This window comes from Glycine max, chromosome 10, assembly GCF_000004515.6.
Source record: "Glycine max cultivar Williams 82 chromosome 10, Glycine_max_v4.0, whole genome shotgun sequence".
Classification (NCBI taxonomy): domain Eukaryota; kingdom Viridiplantae; phylum Streptophyta; class Magnoliopsida; order Fabales; family Fabaceae; genus Glycine; species Glycine max.
Genome location: NC_038246.2, coordinates 46155139 through 46170269, shown reverse-complemented (window position 1 = coordinate 46170269; position 15131 = coordinate 46155139). Strand labels below are relative to the sequence as shown.

General features: G+C 28.4%; 2 protein-coding genes across 2 annotated transcripts; one reads left to right on the top strand and one right to left on the bottom strand.

Annotated features, from left to right (window-relative positions):
- On the bottom strand, positions 1–2262 carry BCH3 (beta-carotene hydroxylase BCH3). The gene is made up of 7 exons (NM_001347675.2): positions 1737–2262; positions 1579–1638; positions 1414–1485; positions 1145–1279; positions 904–1029; positions 712–768; positions 1–169 (listed from the first exon to the last, which is right to left on the bottom strand). The coding sequence occupies exons 1-7, from the start codon at positions 2118–2120 to the stop codon at positions 98–100; spliced, it is 906 nt and encodes a 301-aa protein (NP_001334604.1). The 5' UTR covers positions 2121–2262; the 3' UTR covers positions 1–97.
- A 5010-nt stretch (positions 2263–7272) lies between these two features.
- Positions 7273–10178, top strand: LOC100795453 (probable polygalacturonase). Its single transcript, XM_003535550.4, has 6 exons — positions 7273–7302; positions 7609–7941; positions 8650–8770; positions 8874–9048; positions 9152–9222; positions 9481–10178. Exons 1-6 carry the CDS (start codon positions 7273–7275, stop codon positions 10176–10178), a joined length of 1428 nt encoding a protein of 475 aa, XP_003535598.1.
- Positions 10179–15131: the final 4953 nt, after the last annotated feature.

Genomic DNA, 15131 nt, shown 5'->3' with positions numbered 1-15131 from the left:
TGAAAGCAAAAAAAGATGCAAATCATTTCATTCATTAATTGTATTGTTTCCCTTTCTTCTACAGTCAATTCTTTCAAACAACTCTAGCTTGGCATGGTCATGAACCGGACCTGATTCTCCTACTTATCTCTTTCTCTAGCTCTTCTAGCCCTCCCACTTCTTCAACTTCCTGTACCATAATTGATCGCATAAAGGGTATTAGCACTGGAAGAAATATATGCAAACCTCTAGTGAAGTAAATACCAATGAAAAAAAAAAGAAATAAATTTCCAATCTCACGAAAATTAAATGGATTTTAAATTTGCAGTGTTTGTACCAAAAAAATTGCAGTATACTTTCAATTTTTTAATAATACAAAAACAGGTGAATTTTGTGAATGTATAGTGCAAATAAAGCCTTTTTTAATGGGAAAAAAGTCAGAAAAGGATAATAAATTTTTTTATATAAAAAATATTTAGTTCCTCGTAATAAGTTTTATAAATTAATCATTAAATTTTTATTTTTAAAATACTATTAATAGATAAAAAAATTCGAGGGATCTGAAATGAAAAATTTTGAGATAAAAAACTCTTATTAAAAAATTTAATGAAACCATAAAAAATGTGTAAAAAATACAAAAGTAAACATCTAGAAGTCTTTTTTTGTGGGATCTATAAAACCTATTTAAAAAACTAAAATACTAGAGAAGAGAAATAGGAAGGTGGCTCACACCTTTGGTCCCAAAAAGAGGCCATATGGCGCCCCGTTGAATTTATCCGAATGGTGGAGCTGAATACAGACAACAAAAATTCAAGGTCATAAGATCATAATTCAGATCCTATTCCACAAGAAACAGAAACAAACACCCAAAACACGTTCCTTTTCTAATTTGTTTTACTAAATAAATGTGAAGTTTATAATTACTTGGTGAGCAGCAGCAACTCTTCTGAAGTAGGGCACGTTGGCAATGGGACCCACAGGGAATCTCTTATGAACTAATCCATCGTGGACAAACATGTAGGCCATCCCAAATACCGTGATTCCAAGGCCCTGCTCAAAGATGAACAGTCAAACCACTATCATTCTTAATTTCAATTAACGGATCCCAATGAAACCGTTAATTGAGGGATTAAAAAATTAGATTACGAAAGATACACTGACTTACTGCACCAAAACAGAGCCCAGGGACCAGACCCTTGTGGAAAATACCGTATGAGAGAAGAGCGATCGCAGGGACAGCGTTAATTATCGCGAAAACGTCGTTGAGCTCGAACGGTCCCTCTCTTGGTCGATGGTGTGACTGCAAAGCAACAATTCAAGCTCATGTTTTAATGAATGAGATTATAAAAAATTCTCTTTGTTGAATTGTCGAAATAATTTATTGGATCATGGCACATAAAAAAAAAATGCAAAATTGAAGAATCGGAAGCATACCTCGTGCATGTGCCACAAGGAAGCATGCCAAAGAGCTCTATGAGCCCATCTTGCCCAAAATTCCATAGCCACCTGAAAATTAGACATACCCAATTGAATTCAAGACGCAGAATTGAATTATATACCCAATTTCATAATAAATAGATATAGGAGTATAGGACTTACAGCAGCACCGACGGAGAGGGAAAATGTGCCTAGCATTTCAGACCAAGGAACATCTCCACCCTATGCCAACACAAACTCAATATTCAGATGCAAAAAAAAAAAATAGCACAAACATAGACCAAACTAAATAAAACTAAAATCAGTGTGAATTAATATACCTCCATTTGCCAGGAGAATCTATAATAAACGGCAAAGACTGCCATAGAGGTGATGCCAAAGCTAGACATGACAGCCGCAACGAGATAAGTGAACCTCTGGGACTTCTTTCTCGCCAACTTCTCTGCCACACCTGCTGACACGGCTTGAGGAATCACTTGTTCTTGTTCTTGTTCGACCGTTTTGATCTCTTTGGAATCCTCCGTGAGGACGCAAACGGTGAAGCCGCTCATTCTTCTTCTGGGTCGAACTCGAAGGATTGTACTGTGATGGAAACATCTTAAGGGGTTGAAGAAGAGTGATGTGGTTGGTTTAGAAAGAGGGATTGGGGGTTGGACGAGATTGTAGGGCTTTAAGATTGCGGCGGTGGAGAGTCCTGCCGCCATGGAAGGGTAGATAGCTTCGATCGAATTGCGCCAAGAGGCAAAGAGAGAGTGTTTGTGTTCGCCTGCGAGTAAGGGATGTGATGATTGTGAAGAGAGGGAGGTTGCATATAATTATAGACCAAAATTTTGTGTACTGTGCAACAATGAGGTGGTGGTCGGTTCACTTCAATAAAAATAAATTAAACCTCGTGGAACAACTATAGCTGTGGGAACCTCTTACATCTCACACCCAACACTTGTCTTAATTACATTAAACCCATTGTAACATTTTATTTAGCAAAACATTATGACTCAACAAGAATAAAAAAAGGTAAAATTTAATGTAGAAAATCTTTTACGAATATTTTAACTACAAAAATCAAATACCATTCAGATACGACAACTAATTAAGCATAAACTCATCAGAAAAAATCGACTAATCATACCAAGCACTTTATGTCTTTTAGGTCTAATGTGTGAGGGACTATGGATCATTTATCTAAGTATGTTGATAGATCATAATAAATAAGTTAGCAAAGTAAGATAATTGGGCCTTTGATCTTGAACTCAATCAAATTTTATAGATAAAGTTAATCTCCCTTGATCTACACGGGTCATGTGAAAAAGATTTATTAAAATTAATTGAAGATTATGCCACTAAATAACACAATGTTCTTGTCTTTTAAACTCATCACTAGTGAGATTCTGGATCGTTTAGTTAACTTGGTTGGTCAAGTATAACAATAACTTAAATATCCATTGAGGATTTTTTTAACCATAAAGTGCCCACGACTTTCATGTTCAATACTTGAGAGATTGTGGACTATCCATCCAAGTACGCCAACCAACTATAATGAGTGGATTGTCCAAAGTACGATAATTAGGTCTTTGATATTAGACAACTGAATCTTTGATATTAGACTAAATTATATTCAATCAGTAAGAGTGAGTCTCTTGAGTCACCCTAGGTAATACAAAAAGGACTTGTTAGGATTTCTTAAGCATTTCTTGCTACTCTTGACATGAATACTTTATAATATAAAAAAAAACAGTGATAGACTATTTTTATTGAATTAAAAAGAAGGATTCTAAATTTATTTGCCAGTGATAGTACTGTATTATTCATTTAATCATGCAAAGTAAGAAAATTCTCTTCCCAAAAAAAAGTTGTTTAAAATTTTCTTGTTAGTGTGAAGTGATAGAATGTAGTTTTAAAAATTGGACTATTCGATTGAGGACTTTTCATAATAGATAGGTCTCTAACCTTTGGGTCAATTATCCTAAGAAAAAAACCTTTGGGCCCATCATTTTTTTCCGATTCTTACAGCTTTTACTTACTGTAATTTTATTCCTACACTAATTTTTTTTTTATTGTTTGAGAAAATTACAATAAAACCATTTCATCAAATAGCTTTTGCCTTAATTAAAAAATAAATGATGCTCGGTGAAGCCTTTCATCCAGCGCAATTCTAATACCTAACAACTAGCACTAAAGAACCTAACTGTTAATCTAGAAATAGAAATAGGTTGGGTAGTGTCAAGTTTTGACAGGTTCCACTCTTATTTTGATGAAAAACACATTATTTAAGTAAAGTCTTGGCCTGCACATGTCCAACCAAACATGTTATCTATTATTTATTTTTTAAAATTTTATTTTGAAAATATAAAATATATATAAGAAACAAACACTTCTTTCAGTAAAAATAAAATAAATAAAACACCCTTTTCTTAAATTCAACTCTTAAACGTATCCTGAATATGATTTAGCAATATTGTAAGGTAAATGATAATAACATTATTTCAAATCACATGTATATTATGCGACCGTATTTGGTCTCGGCACATCACATTGATCCGATTATTGGAATATTGGATAATAATACTATTTCTGCTGCTTCTTGTAAATCAACTAAAAACTCGGTATTATCTAATATGTATATATAAATTTTTATTTTTTATTTTTAAAGGAAGACTGTGGCATTTGGGTAATTTGGAGAATGAGAAAGGGTAGAAGTTGAAGCGAAGTACGATGACAAATGTGGAAGTAGGATTGCAGAATGAGAGGCTGAGGGATTGCGGAGAGCCTAACCCAGCGAATCACAAATCACAAATTACATTCACAACTTCTCAACATCGGCATTTTTACCTGTTAAAGTATCACTTGAGAGCTGCGTGAATACAAGGTTCTTTTTTATTTTTTTGAAAAAATATATTTTGACATCCAAATATTAATAGAAATCAGCTAAAGAGAAAAAATATAAAGTATAATAAGTAATATGATACCATAGAAAAAAATAAAAATATTAGTGAAATATTAAAGTGTCAAAATATTAACACTCTTTTTTTATGATGGCTGACAATAAATTATCAATTGTTTAATTTCAATTTAGATAATTTGCTTTTAAATTATGTAACAGGTAAATAGTCAAATTGCATGTAACAAAAAATTAAGAGTGATAACATTAACATTCATATCTTTTAAACATCTAACAAATATCACTTTTTTTTTTATATGTCTCTTTATATCAAATCATTTGGTGTACACAAGTTTTAAATTGTTTTATCTATCATTAATAAATTTTAAACTTTTATTACTTTCTCCTGATAATTATGAATTACTCTCATATTGTTAGTTACATTTTTTTAGATTCTAAATCTTTTTTCTTTTTATTTTTATATAAAATATGTAAATAGACACAAAGTGTCTCTCTGTAATACATGTATTTATGTCACTCTCATTAGATGCCAATTCACATATTGGATGTTTATATATAATTTTTCAAAAACTAATGTTCATATGTATAAAAGTTCGTCAGCATTTTTGGGTCTAACAACTACGATTAAAACGTTAACATGGTAATTAAAAATCAAATTGTTCTCCTCCTCGTTGCAATTTGGAAAGATAACAACAAAATAACAGCGTGTTGTGCCTTACTAGTAACTACTTCCATGGCGATGACTCTTTTTTTTTTTTTTTTTTCTTTCTTGATGTTATTTTCTAGTTAATTAGTGTTTCTTTCACGCGTATTAGTTCGAATTCGACCACTATGCCCCTTCTCCTTAACACGTGTCATGTTCTCTGGATTTGACCCAACCTCCATTACTCACTGTATTAGCTCGTATTGATCGTTTATTTTTTTATTTTTTTTATCATGTTACTGATTTTGTTAATAATTAATTTTTATTAAAAAAATTGACTAATCATTTTTATTTGGATTCTTACCTCCCAAATACGGGTAAAAGATCCAATCTATAACCGCATATTTTTCACATAGCTCGTTGCAATCTTAAAGAACAAGATTCAAGAGGACAAACAGATTTTGGCCTCCTTCCTTAAGATACTTTGTGTTTATATATGAGAAGAAACAAAAAGAAAAATATATTAATAAAGAATAATATGCTTTTGTCTTGAAATTTGGTTAAAATTTTCTAATAGTAAATCATATCTCTAATTTTATTCATAAAATTAATAATAAATATATTTTAAAACTTATTATTTATAATAAGTTGAAAACCGATACTACGTGCCTCAATTACCAATTTCCTTTATTTTCTTATTTTTAAATTTAAAATAAAAATAACTAAAAGATGTTCACATTGGAGGAATTATTTTTTTCTAATCACTGAATTTGATGAGTTATTTTTTCTAATAACTGTTTGATTTAAATGTGATTTTTATAATTAGTTAGAAAACAAAATTATCTAAAGAAACATGTACACTAAATAAGAATAATCATATTTTTTAATAGTTATCAATTATTTATTAAAACTTCAATATTTAAATAATTATATAAATAAAAATTCGATCTCCTTTGATACGCTACTGTATCCGTCCTTCATCATTATGTCACACTGGTAGTATTATGTAAGTGTAGACTTATGAACTTAAATCTCTTATTTTTTTTTTCTAGTATGTATAAAAATGTCATAGTTAAGTGCACTGTAATTAATTCCATTTTAAAATAAAAAATTTCAAAAAAGCATTTATAAACTTTTCTAAATATTTAAATTGAAGATGTTCCTCATATTTTTTTTTGAAAATGACCTAAAAAAGTTCAAAATGAAGGAAAATATTGCTAACACTTTTTACGTACGTCATTGAAATTAAATATCTGAATTTAATTATAACTTTTTAATTTTAAAAAAATATTTATACATTTTCTAGAAAGCATTTATGTCATATATTAAAATTTTAATTTTTCAAGAAATCGTAAAGAGTTTTTAAATGAACGATTTATTTAATCGAAAAATCATGTTCAATTATCTATGTGTGTGTAAAAATTTTTTGATCAGAGATTGTCACACCATGGTTAGGGATACTCGTGATCTTTCACACAAGACTAAGAATAATAATTAAATTTTTATTTCTTAATTTAAGAAATTAATGCAACTATTTTTTAATTAGTTACTACCATAATTATAGGAACAAAATAAAATGGTATCTTGATTGATCCTTTACTATTAAATGTTACTGTTTTAATGCATTTCAAATTAAAAAAATAATCAACTTTTAGAGGGAATTTTTTTTCACCCATGTATATTATTTTAAGTAATAAAAGAATTATGGTTTTGAACTTTAAAAAAAAAAGATTTGAATCTTTTCTTTCTTTCTTTGTGTCAACGTCTTTGTACTTAATTTTATACATTTTAAAAATTTTGAAATCATTATTTGGTTTCAAATATTCCTTTTGCTACAAGAATTTTTTTCATATTAAAATTCCCTTTTATATTAATATTTCAAATTCTCAAGTCTTAGTTTGAATTACTTTTTAAAAAAATCTATATTAGAATTTTCTATTTTATCTTAAACGTTGACTATTTATACGTTTAAATAGTCATTTTTTTAATAAAAAGTATGCATTTCCTCTTAAACTTAAGCTATTTATATTTTTCTATCGAAATTAAAAATAATATTCAGTCAATACACAGGTTATTACTTTGGTATTTATTTATTTATAACTATAGCTGTCTTCATATATTCCATATAGAGTAAAATTTTTAACAAAAAATGAGAGGCAGGAGGAGAAGAATGAAAAATGTGAATTAATTAATATGAGTAATGACTAATGAGAGAATTTTAAAATAATAAAACATCATTGTTCCTCTATATATATTTGCCTATGCTTGTATCATTTGTGCAAGAAACAGTAGAAAACTAAAACCTGACTGTGTCATGTCTCAGACTATGAAGCTGTGTTCACAGGTAAGAATTTTCTGTGTAATTTTATTCTCGTATCTTGAAATTTTCTCGTACATGATCACATATTTTTGTCATGAATAACCACCAAATGCAGTTTTTTCTTATGCATGTATGCATTTCCATTTGAATTATAATTATTGTAACCAACTTTTGGTTGGTGTATTGTTCATATACTTGTTCTCTACCATAGTCTCATTTCACTATGCTTATTTTGTGTCTAAGACAAGGAAACATGTCAGCTTTTGCATTAATTATTTTTTCTTAAATGTTCTGGTTGATTTTTTTGTGATGAATTATTGGTTTGTGCAGGTCATTGGTGCGATCTCCTTAGTTCTTATATTGGGATCACTAAATGTGAAAGTAGTAGAATGCAAGGTAGGCAGAGGATTGAAAAACACTGAATATTATGCCATAAATTGCCGAAAGCATAGTGCAGTTTTGACAGATTTTGGTGGAGTTGGTGATGGCAAAACATCCAACACAAAGGCCTTTCAATCAGCAATAAGAAAACTCGGCCAATATGCATCTGATGGGGGTGCACAACTTATTGTGCCACCTGGAAAATGGCTAACAGGACCTTTTAATCTTACAAGCCATTTCACTCTTTTTCTCCACAAGGATGCTGTTATTCTTGCATCTCAGGTATTTCCTACTGTGCCATTACTTTTTCCCTCTTTTTTTGTATTGAATTTTTCAGAGTATATATATGATGCTCTCTTACTTTGTAGTTTGTAGCATTTGAGCAATCGCGATTTATTAAGGATGTGACACAAGATAGAAAATCAATTCCAGTCCTACATTATAATTTAAAATAGACAATTTGAAGAGTGAAATTCTCACTTCTTTCTCAATCTCTTAATTAAACTTTTTTAATATTCTTCTCTTCTTTGTTCTTAGCTAGATATACATACACTACTCCACATCTAGTAAAAAGGATTATTTCTCCATCGTCTCAAATTACATTCCTTTTATATTTGTCTATATATTTGATCTCCTATAATTTAAAACTAATAATACATAAAAATTAAATTCTTAAAAAATGTTTATCTATTTTGAATTTTAATTATATACAATAAATATTTGACTTATGCATTTACTATTACAAAGACTAAAATAGTCAACATATAAGTACGATTTTCCTTTATTTTGTCCTTTATATTCCTTTTTCTCTTATTTCTTTTTTTCCCTAATTCACTTCCAATATGGATAAAGACAATGTTTAGTTCGACAACAACTGACAACACTTTATTTTTTTAGAAATACAACAAAATTGATATCTGTTTATTCATACTGTTGTTTTCCTATAAAGTGTAATCCACTAAAGGGTCACTTACATTACCACATTGACAGGTTGAATCAGAATGGCCCCAACTTCCTGTACTGCCTTCATATGGAAGAGGAAGAGATGCTCCCGGAGGAAGGTTTAGCAGTCTAATTTTTGGAACTCACCTTACCGATGTTGTAATTACCGGTAACTATTTATCCTAAGTAATAGATGAATGTTAAAGGTTGTTAACTTCATTTTAAAGTGGCTAAGTCATTTTCAATTTGACCTATTTGAATTTGGTCATTAGGTCACAATGGTACTATTGATGGGCAAGGATCTTATTGGTGGGACAAGTTCCACAAGAACCAATTGAATCTCACCAGGCCATACATGATTGAGATCATGTACTCTGATCAAATCCAAATATCAAATCTCACTTTGGTCAACTCCCCATCCTGGTTTGTCCATCCAATTTACAGCAGGTTTGATAAGGCTTCTTTGTTCACATTTCTCAACCTTGGTGCATTCTATTTTCTTGATGTACATAGTATGTTTCATTATTCTGATCAAGCTTTATATCTTCAGTAACATAACAATAAAAGGGCTTACCATTCTCGCACCAGTGGACTCTCCAAACACAGATGGAATTGACCCAGGTAAAGTGTTTGTTCTTCTATTATATACTTATTTACATTGCCTTTTGAATTTTGATGCCAAACTTATGTAACAAAATTTATAAGCTTTCTCCACATATATATATTTTTATAGTTTTCAGTTTGCTAACATATTTTCAATTGAAGTAGTGCAAATAGTGGCATTCATATTTTAAAAAAAAATCTGTTACTAGGACTGACCATATTAGTTGACAACCACTGTCTAATTTTTCCTACTTTTTATTTTCTTCTTGTTCACAGATTCATGTACAAACACTAGGATTGAAGACTGCTACATTGTTTCTGGTGATGATTGTGTGGCAGTAAAAAGTGGTTGGGATGAGTATGGAATTAAATTTGGAAAGCCAACTCAACACCTAGTCATTAGAAGGCTCACATGTATTTCCCCTGATAGTGCCATGATTGCTTTAGGGAGTGAAATGTCTGGTGGAATCCAAGATGTTAGAGTTGAAGATATCACTGCCATCAACACTCAATCAGCAGTTAGAATCAAAACAGCAGTTGGTAGAGGTGGATATGTTAAAGACATATTTGTCAAAGGAATGACCCTCAGCACCATGAAATATGTATTTTGGATGACTGGCTCTTATGGATCACACCCTGACCCTGCCTTTGATCCCAAAGCACTTCCTAATATTACTGGAATAAATTACAGAGATGTTGTTGCAACGAATGTCACATATTCTGCAAAACTTGAAGGAATTTCTAATGACCCTTTCACAGGAATCTGCATTTCTAATGTGAGTATCCAAGTGAGTGAACAAAAGAAGAAGCTTCAGTGGAATTGCACTGATGTTGCTGGAGTTACGAGCAATGTCACTCCTAACACTTGTCAATTGTTGCCAGAGAAAGGGAAATTCGATTGTCCTTTTCCCAATGACAAACTGTCCATTGAAAATGTTCAGTTGAAGACCTGTTCCATTAAAAAGGTCTTCTAATAGCATGGATGTATTTGAACGTTAAACACTATTACTTATGGTAGAAATAATAATTAGAAAATAGTGTCAGAAGATGATGAGTTGTGATGTGAGTTATTATGTATCAAGGGCATTATTTTCTTTTATGGAATACTATTCCTTTTAATGTAACTATTAAGTAGCATTATGACTCTTTGAGAGTTATTCTTTGTCATTGAAGATTGAAGAAAGTTGTAGCAACGATATTTGAATATTTATGGCTTTATATCCTCATTTCTCTTTCATAACTTTGTTTTCTTTTTCCCTAATTTCTACGAGTTTCTAATTTTCTTAGAGTTTGATTAGGATGAACCTGGATTTAAACCTTTTTATAATTAATTAGATTCACATTTTTTAAAGGGTTAATTTCACTTTTGAATATATGGTTTATGTGAACTAAATTATTAAATTCATGTTTAATGTTTTGTGTGATTGATACTAGTTAAGAATCTGATTAATAACCACCATAATTTTTTGTTACATTAATTTCCACCATATGATTCTTGAGTCTAGGAATAAGAATAAAATGTATGCATCTATCTCATTATAAAGGAAAAATTGTTGGAAAATCAACGATATGAATGTTGTTGGGTAATCAATGTTCTCACAAATAAAATTACCCATACTTATAAAGGATCGTGAGAACACACACAAAGATTACACAACAAAAATAATAAATATAAGAATTTAACGTGGTTCGGCACCTCTTACCTACCTCTATGAAATCGACTCAAAAAGTATTTTCCTGTCACAAAACTTATTACAAGATTATAACTCACCCTAAACAGTGTATCACTCTATAAACACGAGTACCTCACTCAATGGTTACAAGGAATGATAACACTCTCATACAAAAATACTTTTCTCTCAACAAATTGACTTTGTTTCACAAACTCTCTTCTCACACACATTCTCTCTCATGTATTGTGTTTCTCCACTAATTCTCCTCTCTATTTATAGTGAAGATTGCCATCAACTATAATAAATAAGCTCTCTTGGAAGTTGAAACAAAAACAAATTTCAATACATTCATTCAACTAAGGTTCGTCTAATAAAATATAATCTTTCACTTTACATTTAAACTAACTTTTAAGAATAAAAATTCAAATCCCAATATACATACACCTTATCTTTTGACTTAAACTCTACAAAAATAAACATTAGGCAAACAAAGTTAACCCTATCATATTTTAATAATTAAGATTGAAAGAAAAATATGCATGACTTGATATAGGAGTATAGGATTTAAGAATCTAATTAATAACCACCATAATTTTTTGAATATTTATGGCTTTATATCCTCATTTCTCTTTCATAACTTTGTTTTCTTTTTCCCTAATTTCTATGAGTTTCTAATTTTCTTAGAGTTTGATTAGGATGAACCTGCATTTAAACCTTTTTATAATTAATTAGTTTCACATTTTTTAAAGGGTTAATTTCACTTTTGAATATATGGTTTATGTGAACTAAATTATTAAATTCATGTTTAATGTTTTGTGTGATTGACACTAGTTAAGAATCTGATTAATAACCACCATAATTTTTTGTTACATTAATTTCCACCATATGATTCTTGAGTCTAGGAATAAGAATAAAATGTATGTATCTATGTCAATATAAAGGAAAAATTGTTGGAAAATCAACGGTTTAATATGAATGTTGTTGGGTAATGAATGTTCTCACAAATAAAATTACCCATTCTTATAAAGGATCGTGAGAACACACACAGATTATAGTGTAGAACAAAAATAATAAATATAAGAATTTAACGTGGTTCGACACCTCTTGCCTACTTCTATGAAACCGACTCAAAGTATTTTCCTGTCACAAAAATTATTACAAGATTGTAACTCATCCCAAACAGTGTATCACTCTATAAACCTGAGTACCTCACTCAATAGTTACAAAGAATGATAACACTCTCATACAAAAATACTTTTCTCTCAACAAAGTGACTTTGTTTCACAAACTCTCTTCTCACACACATTCTCTCTTCATGTATTATGTTTCTCCATTAATTCTCCTATCTATTTATAGTGAAGATTGCCATCAACTATAATAAATAAGCTCTCTTGAAAGTTGAAACAAAAACAAATTCCAATACATTCATTCAACTAAGGTTCGTTTAATAAAATATAATCTTTCACTTTACATTTAAATTAACTTTTAAGAATAAAAATTCAAATTCTAATATACATACACCTTATCTTTTGACTTAAACTCTAAAAAATAAACATTAGACAAACAAAGTTAGCCCTATCATATTTTAATAATTAAGATTGAAAGAAAAATATGCATGACTTGATTATGTAACCACCAATTAACTTATATTCTTGTATCACATTATCTATATATGATTTATTTGTAGTTCAAATTATAGTTTTTATTTTTCACAATATATCAATACTTTTTTTTTCTTCCTTTTATCATTTAGAAATCTTAACAGTAAACTTTTAATTAATCGAACAAGAACATTTATATACCTAATTAATTATGAATAAAAAATTACTTGACTAATGTATTTAAAATCATCAATGTTAGTTGGTGTCCACTATTGCGAAAGTGAATGTGGATGGTAGCGTATGGGTGCTGGGGAGTTATTCGGGATATGACAGGGAAGTGGCTTCATGGGTTTTCCATTATTAGCAGAAATTCTTAATTGCTGTACGTCAAAGAAGGTCTGCAGCTGTGTTAATTGGGATTGTATGGAGGTAGTTAACCATATCTAAATGTTCACAGTTACTTTTACGTTAGAAATCAAGCCCATAAATATTGTTAAATATAAATTATCTTATTAACTATGAACTTTTAATCTTTCAAAATCGTTTCGATTGAGTTACTTACGTTCATATTTCAAATTAATGCACAACTCAATCATGAAGAAAAGTTTTAAAATTAATATTAATAATTATACTCCATCAGTCCAAAAATAATCATCAAGCTAAGTAATTTTACACCTACGAAGGAAAAATAAATAAATAGATAAAAGAAAATGATAATTTTATAAAAATAATATTATATCATCATTAATTTATTTTTATATTTTTTTTTCAACATTAATATTATAAGAGATATAAATAAAAATAATAATTAATATTTCATTATTAAAAAGTTAGAATAACAATTATTTGGGGATTTTTTTTCCTCTTATGTGATAATTATAAATGGAGCGGAAGAAGCAATATTAATGAATTTGGATATTTTTCTAAAAAATTATTTCATAACCAAAGTTTTTGAGATCAAAATCTTCTTTGTACCCAGGACATGTTGCATGTTTTGTAAAGAAAAACATAATTATTTTTTTATAGAAAAAATATGTTTTCCTATTAAGTTAAATTATTTAGTTTTTTTTTACTAAAGTTAAAAATAGTACCCATTCAATACACAAAATATTTTTTAATTATTTATAAATATAGTTCTCTTATATTCCATAAAGAGTAATATTTATCCTAATTAATATTTTGACTGTACTTTCTACAGAAAAGAGAAACAAGAAGAGAAGAATGAGAAATATGAAATAACACGAGATCGATATGCAATGAAACGAGATCAAAGGGAAAAAATATTGTGAGGATTTTAAACTATTTATTGTTTCATATTTGCATTTAGTATTGATAGTCCTCTTTATATACTTGCCTATCCTTTTCAAATTTTCCTTTAACGACGAGATTTTTTATATTAAAATTTCACTTTATATTAATATTCAAACTTTTTTTTAACGTTTTGAAATAACATTTTTTAAAATGTTAATTTTTAACATTTAATTTTTTTATATTATTTTTATTTTTATTTTCAATATATTTATCTAAATTACGATGGTTCTTTTTAAATAAATAATATTTTTTTTATTATTTTATACTTTTCAAGTAGTTTTATGAAACATTTATAATTTAGTTTATATTTAACAAAACTAGTTAAAAGATTAGCAGGTAGTTCTAAGTTAAAAAATTAATTTATTAAATTAAAAGTATTTTATAAAATTAGTCATTGAAGTAGCTCAAAAATATAAAATGATAAAAAAATAATAAAATTACGATTTATATAAAAAGGTAACAAAGAAATGAATAAATATATTGATGATAAAAGTAAAAGAAATTATAAAAAATTAAAAGTTAATATTTAAAAAAACGTTACTTCAAGCATTATTTAAAAAAAAAACATTACTTCAAATCGCATTTAAAAAAAACGTTAGAAGTTACTGTGAAACTATTAAAAAAAGTTTATTTACGAACAATCAAATAAATTTTTTAGCTAGTAGAAAAAAAATTAAAAGTCAACTTAAATGCCTTATCAGACATAATTTTAATAAGTTATTTTTTCAACTTTCAACTCATTTTTCAGTTAATTTTATCAAACATAATTACAGTTTAAATTACTTTTATTTTTTTTCTACATTATTTTTTTTTCTCTAGCTTTGACCATTTATATTTTTAAAATATTTTTATTTTCATTTTCTATAAATTATGCGTTTCCTCTTAAATTTCAGCTATTTATTATTTTCTATTAAAATTAAAAAATAATATTCACTCAATACACAAGACACAAGGGTGTTATTTATTTATAATTTTTCATTTTATATTAATATTAAAGCTTTCTAGTCTTAGTTTGATTTTTTTGTAAATTCTATATTAAAATTTTCTTTTTTTTATCTCTAATTTGGACCATTTATAGTTTTAAAATAGTTATCTTTTTATAGGAAAAATATACATTTACTCTTAAGTTTAAGCTATTGATTATTTTCCATTGAAATTAAAAAATAAGATTCAGTCAATAGACAGGATATTATTTATTTATAATTATAATAATTGCCTTCATATATTCCATATATCTTTGGATTTTGTGTTGGTAATCTTCTCTATATATATTTGCCCGTGTTTGTATCTTTTGTGCAATAAAAGTAAGAAACTAAAACTTCACTCTGCCATGTCTCATACC

What these genes read in the sequence shown, in the direction of transcription:
- BCH3 (NM_001347675.2), bottom strand. Translation starts at nt 2,120, where the DNA reads ATGGCGGCAGGACTCTCCACCGCCGCAATCTTAAAGCCCTACAATCTC. An exon ending in CCTTGTGGCACATGCACGAG is followed by an intron (nt 1,280 to 1,413) that starts GTATGCTTCCGA and finishes GTTGCTTTGCAG; the next exon opens with TCACACCATCGACCAAGAGA. An exon ending in GCCTCTTTTTGGGACCAAAG is followed by an intron (nt 170 to 711) that starts GTGTGAGCCACC and finishes ATTATGGTACAG; the next exon opens with GAAGTTGAAGAAGTGGGAGG.
- LOC100795453 (XM_003535550.4), top strand. Translation starts at nt 7,273, where the DNA reads ATGTCTCAGACTATGAAGCTGTGTTCACAG. An exon ending in CTATGAAGCTGTGTTCACAG is followed by an intron (nt 7,303 to 7,608) that starts GTAAGAATTTTC and finishes TGGTTTGTGCAG; the next exon opens with GTCATTGGTGCGATCTCCTT. An exon ending in TACCGATGTTGTAATTACCG is followed by an intron (nt 8,771 to 8,873) that starts GTAACTATTTAT and finishes TTTGGTCATTAG; the next exon opens with GTCACAATGGTACTATTGAT.